The 13,540-nt window shown below is 38.1% G+C and overlaps 1 protein-coding gene across 20 annotated transcripts in view; it reads left to right on the forward strand.

Moving 5' to 3' along the window:
• The window catches only part of TCF4 (transcription factor 4), a 350,900-nt gene that overhangs the window by 113,007 nt on the left and 224,353 nt on the right, over positions 1–13,540 (forward strand). For all 20 annotated transcript variants that reach the window (XM_073898139.1, XM_073898148.1, XM_073898142.1 and 17 more), the window contains 2 exons: positions 3,957–4,018; positions 7,242–7,338. In XM_073898139.1, coding sequence (XP_073754240.1) covers positions 3,957–4,018; positions 7,242–7,338 — 159 coding nt within the window. The remainder of the gene's footprint in view (positions 1–3,956; positions 4,019–7,241; positions 7,339–13,540) is intronic.

The following is a 13,540-nucleotide window of genomic DNA, read 5'->3' on the forward strand; positions in this document are numbered from 1 at the left end:
ATTTTAGTATTTTGGAAGAATAATTTCTATCATTCACTTGCTTTTTTCCTTTCCCTCTGCTGCCCGGATTATTGTGTTTCCGTTATTTATTCCCATCTTGGATGGAGAGTGACAGTAGGACAAAGGAAAGGCAGGAACTAAATGTTCAGACAGCCTCTATCCTGGGCAGTTTTTCATTTGTTACTATGTTGCCTTAATGGATTGCCTGTACTATTTGTGTGCTTTTATCCCATACTCATTGTGAATCTTGTTTCACTCTTTGTTCTGCCCACTCAGTACCTTGTAGAATTTTGACCCCTTTCTAGCAAGTATCCAGTCCACACAGTGTACATTTTGATAAGCTCATCATACCTCTGGCTTTACTGTGCCCCTATTTTTATTTCCCAGTCTCTTGATTTCTTCAAATATTTACTTTTATATATTTGTGTTGTATATAATTCTTTAACCTTTTGTGGACCCAAGAATGGGCCTAAACTCCCAAATACTTTCACTCTGCCTGGGAAGACATGTGAAAAGTAACCTTCAAGATGGTCATGGAAAGAAATGAACTTTCCAGGGAGGCATTTAGAGTGTTGGAAAAGAGCACTCCCTGGCTTTGCTGTTGTCAGCACCTGTGTTTGCTGGTTGCTTGAGAGAGTTTCCTGTTCCATCGAAGCCTCAACGTTCTCATATATGAAATGGGGGTACTGTTAGTGCGTTGAAGTGCTTGTGCTTAGTACAGTGTCAGACACATATTTAAGCTCACTAAACATTAGCTGCTATGATTCTTTGAGAGATGGAACAGTTCAGGCAGAGGGAATAGCAAGTACAAAACCAAGGAGATATAGAAGTGTGTGCAGCACCTGCGTACACCAGAAGGGAGTAAGGAATGGCCCAAGAGTAGGCCACATGCAGGTTTCTAAAAAGTGAGTCTGGGCAAGATGCAGATGCATCTGGATACAGATGTGATGGGAATGTATATTCAGTGCTGCTGAAACTGGCAGCCTTGGCAGAAATTGGAAGATCTGGAGTGAGAGAGGCACGTGTTGATGGTGTGGGGCATGCATCTGTCTTGTGTTCCTGATAAGGCAGGCTGGTGGTCCTCAAACTACTGTGCACATGCAGATGACTTGGGGACCTTGTTTAAAACACAGTTTTCATGAGCGATCCAGACTCAGTTGGTCTGCAGTGGACCCCAAGATGCTGATTTTGAAATGAATATACAGGTGATCCACATGTAGGGGGTCTTCAGATGCCCTCTGAGATGTGCTGGAATAGTTGAGGAAATGCTCACTAACCAACTGGCAGTCCTGATGAAGCTCAGTGGGAGGGAAGATGGAAACAAATGACTTAAAAGCAACATGTTGACATTCATTATGAGTTACAAATCTCAGTGCTCTCCCTCTGTGGCTTCTTGCTCTTGGATAAATGAGCACCCAGCTAAACAGATACTTTTTCAAAGAAAAAAGTATCATCTGAAATCATACAATTGTCTATTAGGTTTGGGAGAGCTAGAGATTGGTCCTTATCTGTTAGATCTAGCAGGAGTCCAGGGGATGGAAAAGCCTGTTAAAAAGAGATCAGTAAAAGGGAGGAAACAGAAAGGAAGGTGGAGCAGCGTGAGGTCAGGAAATGAGAAAGATGGAAATGAGAAAGGATGGGAAAAGAGCAGTCAGATCTGATTGGTTGGGAATCTATTTGTGAAGGAACCCAGCCAGTATTTAACCTGTTTTGAAAAAGCTAGACTTCCAGCATTTTTAATTAGTGGATTGCTCGCTTTTGAAATTGCCCAGTTGGGAATACTCAAGTTTTGATGTGTTTTTATCTGCCCGCTAATTAGCAGGCTGCTTGGTTGACCATCATTTTCCCTTTATTCTGCGGACAGAAGATGTTTATGAAGGTCTCCTGAAACACTCCAGCTCAAGTCTGGGTTAAAAGGCATAAGTCACTGTGTATTTAGTAAGAATTCATACTAAACTATAAATTAAATTCTAGTACATCTTTTCTCCAACTCGCGTCTTCCTTTTTGCTCTTTAATGTGATTTTCCCCTAGCCCTGGGCTTCTCAATCTAGACACAACTGACACTTGGGGACAGAGCATTTTGTGTGTGTGTGTGTGTGTGTGTGTGTGTGTGTGTGTGTGTGTGTGTGGCGGGGGGCATTCTAACATTTGTAGGATGTTTAGCAGCATCCCCTGGCCTCTACCCACTAGATGCCAGTGGCACTGCCCCACCCCCACCCCATCCCACATTGTGACAACCAAAAATGTCTCCAGACATTGCCAAATGCTTTCTGGGGTCCAAAATCACCCCCCATGTGAGAACGATTCCTCTTTCTTCCTTGTTTCTGCCTGCTTTTGGTGTTTAAAAATTTCCTTGAAAATTGGAAAGGTAAAATGGGTCCAAGCATATGAAATCTTGTAGAATATAAGGATTCAGCTCCCAAATCCAGAGGGTTCTAAGTCACTTCTGCGAGTATTTCAGTTCGGCATACCCGTAGGCCAGGGGATGAGGTTGTTAAACAGCAGATTTGGGGAAAGCGTTGCACCTTCTCTCCAGACTGGTTGCACTACTCAGAACTTTCTTGATATCCCTTAAAGCTCACAGTCACTGATTTTAGCTGTCCGTGGGGGACATTTGTTTGCAGTTGCATTATCTCCTGAAGCACCCACAAAAGGAACAGAAATATTTGTTTAAAAAAAGAGAGAGAAAGAATTCAAGTTTAGTGGTAATTGTTTTTTGTTGCCGCTATCCCATCTCTTAAGAGATTCTAAAACGCTGCGTGCTCCAGTGTACCCAAAAATCAATCAATTAATTATACTGTTATTATTTCTTCTGATAATAAAATAGCAGTAATAAAAGGAAAGACAGTGGTGCATTAGGAGAATAAACAGTATCACTGAAATGTTAGGAAACACAATAAATGGGATTATGTCTCCTGAACCAAAGTTTCACACCTCCTCCTCCAGTCCTGTCAGAGGAGGTTTGTGGTGGCCGTCTGTTTGATCAACCGTGATCAAAATAATAGAACAGTGAAACTTTTTATACTTATAAAGGACAATTTCATCAACAATCTCAAAGCCATTTCTAAATATAGAGGGACTGATCTTTAGAACACTTTTATGTTTTAAAGCAATTGATACGATAACTTTGCTGCAATACTCTCCAGCCCGAGCATTTTGCCACTTGAAGCCGTGATGGCGTGCTCAGCGTTAGAACTTTGCTAGTCCAGAGTTTAGAAGAATTTTCACTTGCTGGTAGTTCATATAGGTCTCTTCACTGTCACTTATCAAGATAAAACATGGCTTTAACGACTTTAATTTTCACATCTCAATGCCCAGATTAAGGATTGTAGCCAAGTGGTCAAATCTATTAAAATAATTAAAATACTGAGACAGTGTTGTCTTTACTTAAAACATTAAAAAAAAAAACCACATTCTAATATCCTTGTAACGTACTGGTGGAAATAGACTGCTGAATCCGCTTTTTGTCTTGTGTATTTTGTTGCATGTCTGTTGTCTAATGTAATAAGCCTTGGCTAAAGAACAAGAAATATCCAAGAGCGTTATGGCACAGATGCTGCTAATGTTGGTGTGAATATTTGCCTTAACTTACCTTTTAAAATATACATTTAAGGTTGTATTAGTGTCATTTTAAACTTACTTTGTACAAAAGATCTTAATAAAACTTTAAGTGCAGTTTCGTGTCTATAAAAGTTGAGGCTATGAAACACTGAAGGATGGAAGTAATTTTTATCTTCATACCTCTGGTTCCTGAGGGTCCAGTTCATTTCTGCTGTGAATTTAAATGAGTTAATTTAAGTAGATGGGTCAGAAGCCACTATCATCGTGGTAGCCCTGTGCCTGATTCTTAATTAAAGGCAACAGGAGATTAATTTGAAACATTAATTTAAAAGTGCATATACAAAAAGGAAGAATTATTGCAAGAAAGCCTAAAGAACTTTTCTCTTGTCCCTAGATGTAGAAGACAGAAGTAGCTCAGGGTCCTGGGGGAATGGAGGACATCCAAGCCCGTCCAGGGTAAGTATATCTAATCTTTTCTCCCACAACCAGACATCCCGCATATGTAAATTGACAAACTGAAGGTGAGTTTCTCTCTCTCACACACACAAATGCACAGATATATATATGTGCATACTAAGTTTAATGAGGATCAGCTTGTATTTGCAGTTTTTTTTTTCCATTCTCTTATTGGATGCTGTTATTGAATTTGACACCTGTTCCACTTCTGCCAACCAGAAGAAAAATCCTTCATTAAATATTTGGCCTTACTTTGCCAGTTATTGATCCAGTATTACAGAAAGTTGTTTGTTGTAGACGGCACAACTTTGAAAAAAATCGTAGTATCCCTGTAATGTATCGGTGTAGACCACAGAATAATTCTGAAGACAGGGTATGAAGTTCTATCTGATCAGTATAATCTACATAATAAATCAGAGTTGATTTCATTTTGTAAACATGGTATTAAAGCCTTTGGTTACCAGTTGGGTTCATTCATTTATTTGGTTTCAGATTTTTGCTGCTCCTTTTCATGGTTTTCCTTCATGCTTTAGTTGTTAGTTGGGGTGTAATGGGGAGGCCATGGAATAGGATGGGAATGGGGTGGTTAGGCAATGTGTATTTTTCTGTGTATATGACCTTGGGCCTATCATTTCACTTCTTTGGTCCTCATTTTTCCAATTTATAAAATGAAGAAGTAAAGCCAGAAGATCTTTTATGTTCCTTCCCACTTAAAGATATATGATTTTATGTATAATCTGTTTTTAATGGAATCATTTCTAGGCCCTCTAAAATCCATGTCAGCTTTTCTAATATACATCTAAATACCCCAAATTAAAAATAGACCGAGAGCACATAGTCAAACAACCACATGCCCCTCCCCCAGCCAGCTGTATAAATGAAGCATTATGCAGGGAGGGAACATTTTACTGTAAGTATTCACATAAATTTGAGGTGGGGGTGTTTCTATTTTGGCAGAAGAGGCAAGGAAGGTAATCAAGCTGTCACAGTGAGGACATTTCAGCAAGCCACTGTTGTCCGTTTCCACCTGTCCTTTGACCTGTGGTTGTCACTGTGGTCTTCATGGTGCGGCAGGGTCTGTAGGCTTACCAGTAGCTTTGTTGAGCCACTGCACCAGCTGTCGGGGTTGATATCCTAATGCATCATATGGATGGGTTGAGGAAATCTTTCCTCCTCCTCACGTTACAGGCTGCACTTGTAGAAATAAATCCATTCCCCTTGACAGCAAGTGTAGGAGATGACAGAATTTCCCCCTATTGTTTAGCTCATTCACACTTAATGTCTTACGATTTCTCACTTTAACACACACACTACTTTTAATTGTTCTTCTGAGAACGAGGTCTCTTAGGACCATCCTTTGATTTCATTTTCAGTAACTGTCCCGCCATTTTTTTTCAGGGAATATTTTGGTGAATAATTTTGAGTCAATATTTTGTAATTCCTGTCTTCTCAATCCAGGGAGTTTGCATGTGATAGATTTCTGTGGCTGACTTGTACCGACCACCATGCTAAGTCCTGTCTTCTCCCATCTGAAAGTGGTGATATCATCCGCTACCTTACACCACTGTGCTGGGGTTTCAGTTAGGTAGTGTATATTAAAGTACACTGTCTAAGATGAGGACACTTAATAAATAAAAATTAGTCTTATACAATGCCTGGCATAGAATAAGTGAGGCAAAACCCACGCTAGGTATTTTAAAAAAATATGACATCATTTTAAACACTGACATATTGGCAGCATTAGACTACGGTATCCTTCAAGTTAATTTTTCTAAATGAGGAAAAGTGATTAAAAACAGGATTATTTGGAACCTTAAGCGTTCCAGTTATTCTCTAGTGAAGTGATGTGTGTTTTCATTTTTCATACGACATCCGTCTTTTTTTGTAGGGGCGGATTCTGCCCTTTGGCTAACATGCCAACTGATACCTCTGAGGAAATTTGACTTGGTCTTTATGGGCAGTGCAACCAACCGACTGAGCAGATTGACTTTTTCTTCCCCCTGCCCCTTTTTGGTTACTTGATGCACCTTAGTCTGAAATTTGAACCCTGTAATGTAGGTGATTTTAACTTTTCCTATATGTTATTTAGGGGCTCCTGGGTGGCTCACTTGGTTAAGTGTCTGCCTTTAGCTTAGATCATGATCCCAGGGTCCTGGGATCTAGCCCCACATTGGGCTCCCTGCTCAGTGGGAACCTGCTTCTCCTGCTCCCTGCTGCTCCCCCTGCTTGTGCTCTCTCTCTCTGTCAAATAAATAAATAAAATCTTAAAAAAAATAAAAACATTATTTTAATTTTAAATTCCATTAAAATAATTAGATAATCATAATCATGACAAATTTCTGCCAAAAATTAATGTCTGCTTTAAAACTTTTTTCTGTGGCATGCTTTGTCCAAATCCAGAAGTACTAATTTATGCTAAAGTTTTGATGTTCCTTCATAGTCATGTTGTAATAATTTTAACGTTCTTACATGTTAATTACTTATGGAATGATCCAGTTCTCTTACAACCACAGTAACAACCGTCATAAAACATTGAAATTTCAATACTGTAAAACCAAATATTGTTCAAAAGGCTCTATCTTGGTCTTCTAAAAGCAATTCATTATAGGCTATGTGTCGTTCTCCCTGATGGCACAATCTTGTGTTTTTTCTCTTTTTAAATAATTTCGGCTTGCCAGTGCCTGGGTGGCTCAGTCGGTTAAGCATATGCCTTTGGCTCAGGTCGTGATCCCAGGGTCCTGGGATCGAGCCCCACATCGGGCTTCCTGCTCAGCGGGGAGCCTGCTTCTCCCTCTCCCACCCCCCCTGCTTGTGTTCCCTCTCTCTCTGTCTCTCTCTCTGTCAAATAAATAAATAAAATCTTTAAATAAATAATGTGGGCTTACCAAAATAGTAACCTCTAATATTTACAGTGCATTTTATATGTGTCAGGTGTTTTACATACATTATTTCATTTAATCATCTCAACAACTTCCTGCAGTTGATTCTATTATTGTTATTATAAGATTTCACAGCTACCATGAGGAAAACTTGAACTCTGAAGACTCTAGAGCCCTCGCTTACCCACTGGACCTGTGAAGAGGCAGGTCCCTTATAATGAGGTTCCATAGTGGGAATGTGGACTTCAGTTTCTTTGGATCTCGGAGCTGTCAGTAGAGGGGGGGTATTTATATGCTGATTTATTCATGCGAAATGAAAACTTATGATGTTGTTTTATTTACAGAACTATGGAGATGGGACTCCCTATGACCACATGACCAGCAGGGACCTTGGGTCACATGACAATCTCTCTCCACCTTTTGTCAATTCCAGAATACAAAGTAAGACCAATTTTAAATTAACATGCACTTTTCAAATGCTGATATTTTACCATAGAAAGGGGAGAATACAGTCCAGATGGAGGACCTGTTTTTGGGGACTTGGATATTTAGCCAGTTCACTCTAGTAATTTTAAATTGCAGAAAAATACTGACAGTTTATGCTTGGTAATCACGTGTAAAGGACTACGTTTTATAACCATGTGGAATTACAGGATTTCAGTGATATCGAATCGCCGTGGAAATTTTGTCTTCCTTAGGTATAAAGCTCTTATCTCAATTTCAACGTTGTAATACTTGTTTTCTGATTTAAGGTTGATAAAGTCAAAGTGGTGAATATTTAAAATAAAAATATCCTTGGGCCTGTCTGTTGGCAATGATATATAGTCCGGGGTTATGGAAACCCCTTTAATAATAGGTTTAGATTGCTGAAATCAGAGTAGTGTATTCAAGTTGAATTATAAGATCTGGTTGTGTATTTATCTTGGTGTGAGCTTTTTAGTGCTGATGGTCAAGGCAGACTGTATCTTACTTCACTGGAAGCAAGCTACGCTTGAGATAGTTTGCGGGTTTCCAGCATGTCCTTCATGCTGGCATCTTTTGTGTATTTTTCTGTTTCATTTACCTTGTAGGGATGTGTGTCTAACAGCGGTAAACTGAGCAATGAGCAATAGCAGGTTTCTTTAGTTTCGAGTGAAACAATGATCTTTGTTCTAGTAAATGTGGGTTTTCTTCTTAAACAATATTAATAAATCTCTCAACTTGGTCAAATTCTATTGCAAATCCATCAATAAATGAAGTTAAATTTCTTGGCAGAAGGCGTTGGACCATACTCCAAGAAAAACACACAGCTGTAATTATATCACTCTGAAACCATAATTGCAAATGCTTCTAAAGAATGTCCCTATTTTTAAGCCTTGGAAGCTTACTTGTTATCTAATGTATAGATAGTCCTTGAATCTTAGTCATTTTTTTCAAAAGTCACCATCAGATCCATCTAAAGGAATTTCAGGTATTTAACACAAAGTAGACAAAGCAGAGAAATACTAGCAACTTATTTTAAAGTGGGTGATATCATATGTTTGTGCCTTTAAATATCATTCCAACTTATGTTTGATCATTGGTTGTTCTTATACTTGTGTTCCTTCTTATTTTAAAATGATAAATTTCATAAATATGGTTTTTTTTTTTTTTTTTGGTACCTAAAGCCAGCTTGCCCCTTTTTTATCAGTTGTTGATAGGGAGGTACAACAACTTTCCTATTTTAATACAGATTCAGAAGACTAGATATATTTGTCAACTCAGATCTTAAAAGGACAACTTTGGACTCTTCAGGGACAATACTACTAAGATGAAATTCTAACACCTTGCTTCTCACGTCATCCTCGCTCAATTTCATAAAGTAGAATAAAAGATTAACTTGAAAATAATAATCTTGGGAAGTAATACTTCGACGGCATATTAAAGAACTCCCTTGGAAGATTCTAAAACTCTCCCCTGATGCGTGAAAGTAAAATAGAATAAATGAATCGCTACTCATATTTAGAAGTTTATGTTAGGTACATGAAAAGAGTTTTCCTCAAGAACAACTTGATAAACTAGTATCACGGAATATGCCAAGCAATACAAAGATATTGAATATTTGTGCTTGTTCATCTGTCCTCATGGGCAACTGTTTTACCAGTCAAATTCGTTTTTCCATCCAAATAGTATTTAAAATATATGTGGGCTGAGAGCCTAGAGCTAGAGCAGAGAGAGCTCTTTTCACTTAGTTGTTGTTTAAGCTGAAAGTCCATGTCAGCTGAGTTCTTTTATCCTGTCTGCCCTCCTTCCCATTAAACTCTTAAATATGGAGGCCAAGACAGTCTCCTGCATTGTGATAGGAAATGCTGCTAAGTCCGGGAGGCTCCCACCCACTGTTCCCCATGAAAGGACTTCTCTGTTAGATAAGCTGTCTGGTCTGAAACATGGCTCTTTATTGTTTACAAACTGCTACATTTTCCACCTCAAGCAGATTTTTGCACAGAATAGATTTGTGCTGGGGCTAAATGGTTTATCTGACATTAACGGCGCAGTGTCAGACTGGGGTCAGGGAAGTCGCCCTCGGAGCGAGAGGGCATGGCGCAGTCTGCAAAAAAAGGAAAAAGATATTTAAACAACTATGAAATACCTCGCATTTTTAGTTTGGAAAAGAATTTAAAAATATTTTTAGAGGACTGCCCATGATGCCGCATTAACTCTTGCCACCCCTGTCATTTCTCACATCTCAAACGCCTTCTTGATCAGCTTGACTATCTCAGGGCTAGATTAGGGGAACAAAGATTCTCATTGATTTTTGTCCAAGCTGCTGTTTATTTAAAATAAAACCACTTTTGAGATGGGCCATGCTTGGTGTTTATGCTGTGCTTTTATAAAGAGAAGATAGGTTGTTTTCCAGAAATTAAAGACAACCAATTTACAAATGGAGATGAAGATAAAATAAGATCTATTAGTGTAGCCGACAATTTAAACTCACAGAATACATGGTCTATTCTGAACCGCTCTTTGTGTCCAAATCCATATTCGGTGTCCTGGTCTTTGTGGAAGTTTTCATTCTACCAAAAGAAGGCATTAGACTTCACTGGAAGTTTTTGACAACAATCGATACCTGCTTTTAGCATCTTTAGTTTTCATTAAAACTACAAAGGATTTCTTTACATGTCAAAGATTTAATTCTGCTGTGATGTCATATTAGGGTAAAAGCTATAGCATAAGAAATAAATCAGCCACTTTATTGGACCAGATTCTCTATTGTCAAATCAATCAAGCCTGTGACTGAATTAGGCGTCTGCTACAGAAACAAGTGACACTAATTTTACAGGAAAGAGTTATTAACTGCAGATGACCTGTTTTTTTTTTTTTTTTTTTTTAAGTAAACTGTTCATTTAGCAGGGTTTTATTTTACTGCAGGGAAAGAAAAAAGTAATGAACTGCTCTCTCCTTTTGGGAGTGCATTATTATTATATATTTTGTTCTTAATGGCAATACACTATTTTGGAGAAATGATACAGGCATTGCTAACATTTGCTCATAAGCTCTTATGGCAACAAAGCCCTTTATCACAACTCTGAATTTTTTGACTTCACAGGAATGGTTTTGCGTAAATGTTCCAATTTTTGTGCTATAATACTTAGGTTTGGCCCCAAAATGCCAAAACTCATTTGTGTATCTCAAATTTTTGCAGACTGGCATATAATTTATAAGAGTAATAGAGTATCTCCATTAATTTATTCTTTAAGCCTGCATATCTGAATGTAATATCCTATTTGATAGTTTGTGAATCCTTACACCATAAAATGAACAAATGAATACAAGCGCACTTGCATGCCTGCATGGGGCCATGCGCACACACACACGCCTATTCTGCTAGGATTACTGACCCCTCTCAGTTTATAAGGCTGCACCACTTCTTCCTTTACAGTCTGTAGTTATAGTTGCCATACAAAGTTTTGGAAGTTGATACTGTGTAAATCCTATAAAGGGAAACATAAATAAACAAATAAGCAAAATAAATAACATAAATAAGCAAAATAAAATAAGCAAAAATAAATAAACAAAAAAGCCAGCCCCTAATTTAAGAAACAAAATAAGTGTGCATGACTTTTTGTTTTCCTTCTCGTGTGGGAGAGTCTGGAGGAGTGGAGAGACCTATAGCGTAGCAGTGAGTCTTCTAATTAACTGCCTGCACTGACCAATTCATATATGTACTCTCTTTTTAAAATGTTATTTATTTATTTTTATTGAGGTATAATTGACAGATGACATTATATTAGTTTCAGGTGTACAACAAAGCGATCCGATATTTGTGTATTCTACTCTTTCACCTGACATTTCCTGAATCCTCGACCACTACTTTCATTGGGCAGAGACAAGCAAGCCAGTTTGCATTTTTGCTTCTTTGAAATGCCATGTCCCGTTTCACATCTGGAAAAAAACAAATCGCTTTTTCTTTGTGACTACTTATGGTTATTAATGATAAAAATGTACGCTTGATCTGTTGGAAACTTGTTCGCTGCAGTTTTTAAACAGTTTGATTAAACCTTTATAGGTGGTCGGTGAGTAGCTTTCAGAATATGCTGATGGGACAGAGGGGCCATGGGTCTGAGTCTTGTGTTTTTAAGAGGACTATATGCTATGGAATAGTTTGAAAATACTGACAAGAGCTATATGCAAAGAGTATAGATTTTTTAACATTCCCATCCCTGCTTGTTTTCTTGCAAGTATTAAACTTTTGCAGGTAATTGTCCAAATGCTTTTACAATGGGAAACAATATATTTTCTAGCTAAAACTTTTTGATCCGAGGAAGGCCCTAAGCATGCATTTTCCTTCTATTGTTGCAGAGCCTTAACTGAAAACCAGATTGTTTGAGTGAGCAAGTTGCCAGTAAGATTGTGGACATGCATCGGTAACTGAAGGATGTGAAAAGTGATACTTTTGTACAGTTGGGTGCAGCTTAGTTCAACATCAGCTGCTGTGTCTTTATGTGTCCCATTGTGAATGGTTCGCTTTCCTTATTGTGGGGTTTGGTGCTAGTCCCACTAATGGTACTCTACCAGAGCCCTAAATAATTTCCCACCATAGAGTAACTGGTTTCTAAACTAGCTCAGTGGAACATTTTACTGCAGGATTAGATCGGGGTTTCAGGCAGAACTGAAGAAAGCTGCTGGCTTATAGGATGACCTTTGAATCTCATCTGGGTTAGCGGTTGATATTTTGATTTGGTTACTGTGGTCATATTGTGACAGCTGCTAGCTCATTATAATTCGGTTCCACTGCTCCGTTTGCCTAGCAGGAATATTTAGGTTTGTATTACTTCCAAGTGTTTACGACTACCCTGAGTTTAGCCCAGCATAAAGGTGAAGTGTTGTGAGTGTTTTCAAATCCCAGTGGCAGAGGTCAGTGGCACATTCTTCTTGTAAAATGGTGAATGTGAGTAGATGCTAATACAGGGAGTTTTTTTTTTTCATTGTAAAACTGGAAATAAACCTAAATGAAGAGGCTCTTACCAGGAAAACTGTTTTGAGAACCTTAACGTACAATAACCACAGAGAGATAGAGTTTTTTTCAAAGCAGGGGTAAGATTTACCTTGACCTCTTTGTCAGGTGTTTTCTCTCCACACAGCAATTTAAATATTTGAAACGAAACAAAACAAATCTGTACAATGATGCCAAATGTTTGATTTTCTAAAGTGCCAGAGGTCAAATAATATTTTAGTAATTTCATGAAAATGGAATTGTGACTATGGATGTCAACTCTAGACATTTTAGTTTACTTTTAAATTGTTCTGAAGTTCGATAGTGTTAGCAGGCTGCTTGCAGCTTCATTGGTTAGGGATGTCTGTGTATTGTTGGTGTTTTCTTTTTTAATGACACTTTTTTTTTTTTTGCTTGAAGTTATCTTGATATCATCTGTTATCTATTGGACTGATAATGTGGTAGCAAGCAATTGCTGAGAGAAGAAACACTTAATTGTGGTGTTATTTGTTGTCTGCTTTCTTTGTTCGGGAGTTTTGTTGTTTGAAGATGTTAACTTAAAATGTCTTCCCGAAGTATTAACAAATAAGACTATTTTAAGTGTCTTCCCAAGTGATGCTATTAATCCTGATTTTGAGCTAAGGCTGGGTGCCAAAGAACTATTTCTACTCTCTGCTTTGCTGCAACCGTGGGTGGCTCTTCAGGTCAGGTTTTTTCACATCTCTAGATTGAGGGTGGAACAGACCTTTAGATGATCTCTGAAGTAATTTTCTCCTCTAATGGTCCATTGATCTTTTAGGTGTGCCATTTTATCCTTCTGCTATATTTTATCTTTAGAGATGTTTTATCGTTATTTCTAATCCATTCATCTCGATTTTATGATACCTTCAACTAACTTTGCTAGTGATGTGTTTTCCAAATGTTATTCTTTAAAGCCTGATTCACATGGATGTTTCTTTTCTACCTCAGCTCATTCCATATCTATAGTTAAGGGATTGGATTGATTGAGGATAAAATAATAACTCATTAAGTTATATCACCAGGAGAAAAGCATTACGCACGGGCCAATGCCTGGCATAGAGTTGTAGGACCTCAATAGATGGCTATTGAGTGGTTCCATTTGCGAATAAATCAGGAAATCAGATATAGAGGGTTTAAGTCCTGAATGAAAAGCCCATAAATTAAAATCAG

The sequence above is a fragment of the Callorhinus ursinus genome, unplaced genomic scaffold, assembly GCF_003265705.2.
Source record: "Callorhinus ursinus isolate GAN/ISIS: 27379988/994484 unplaced genomic scaffold, GSC_fseal_2.0 scaffold11, whole genome shotgun sequence".
NCBI classification, from domain to species: Eukaryota; Metazoa; Chordata; class Mammalia; order Carnivora; family Otariidae; genus Callorhinus; species Callorhinus ursinus.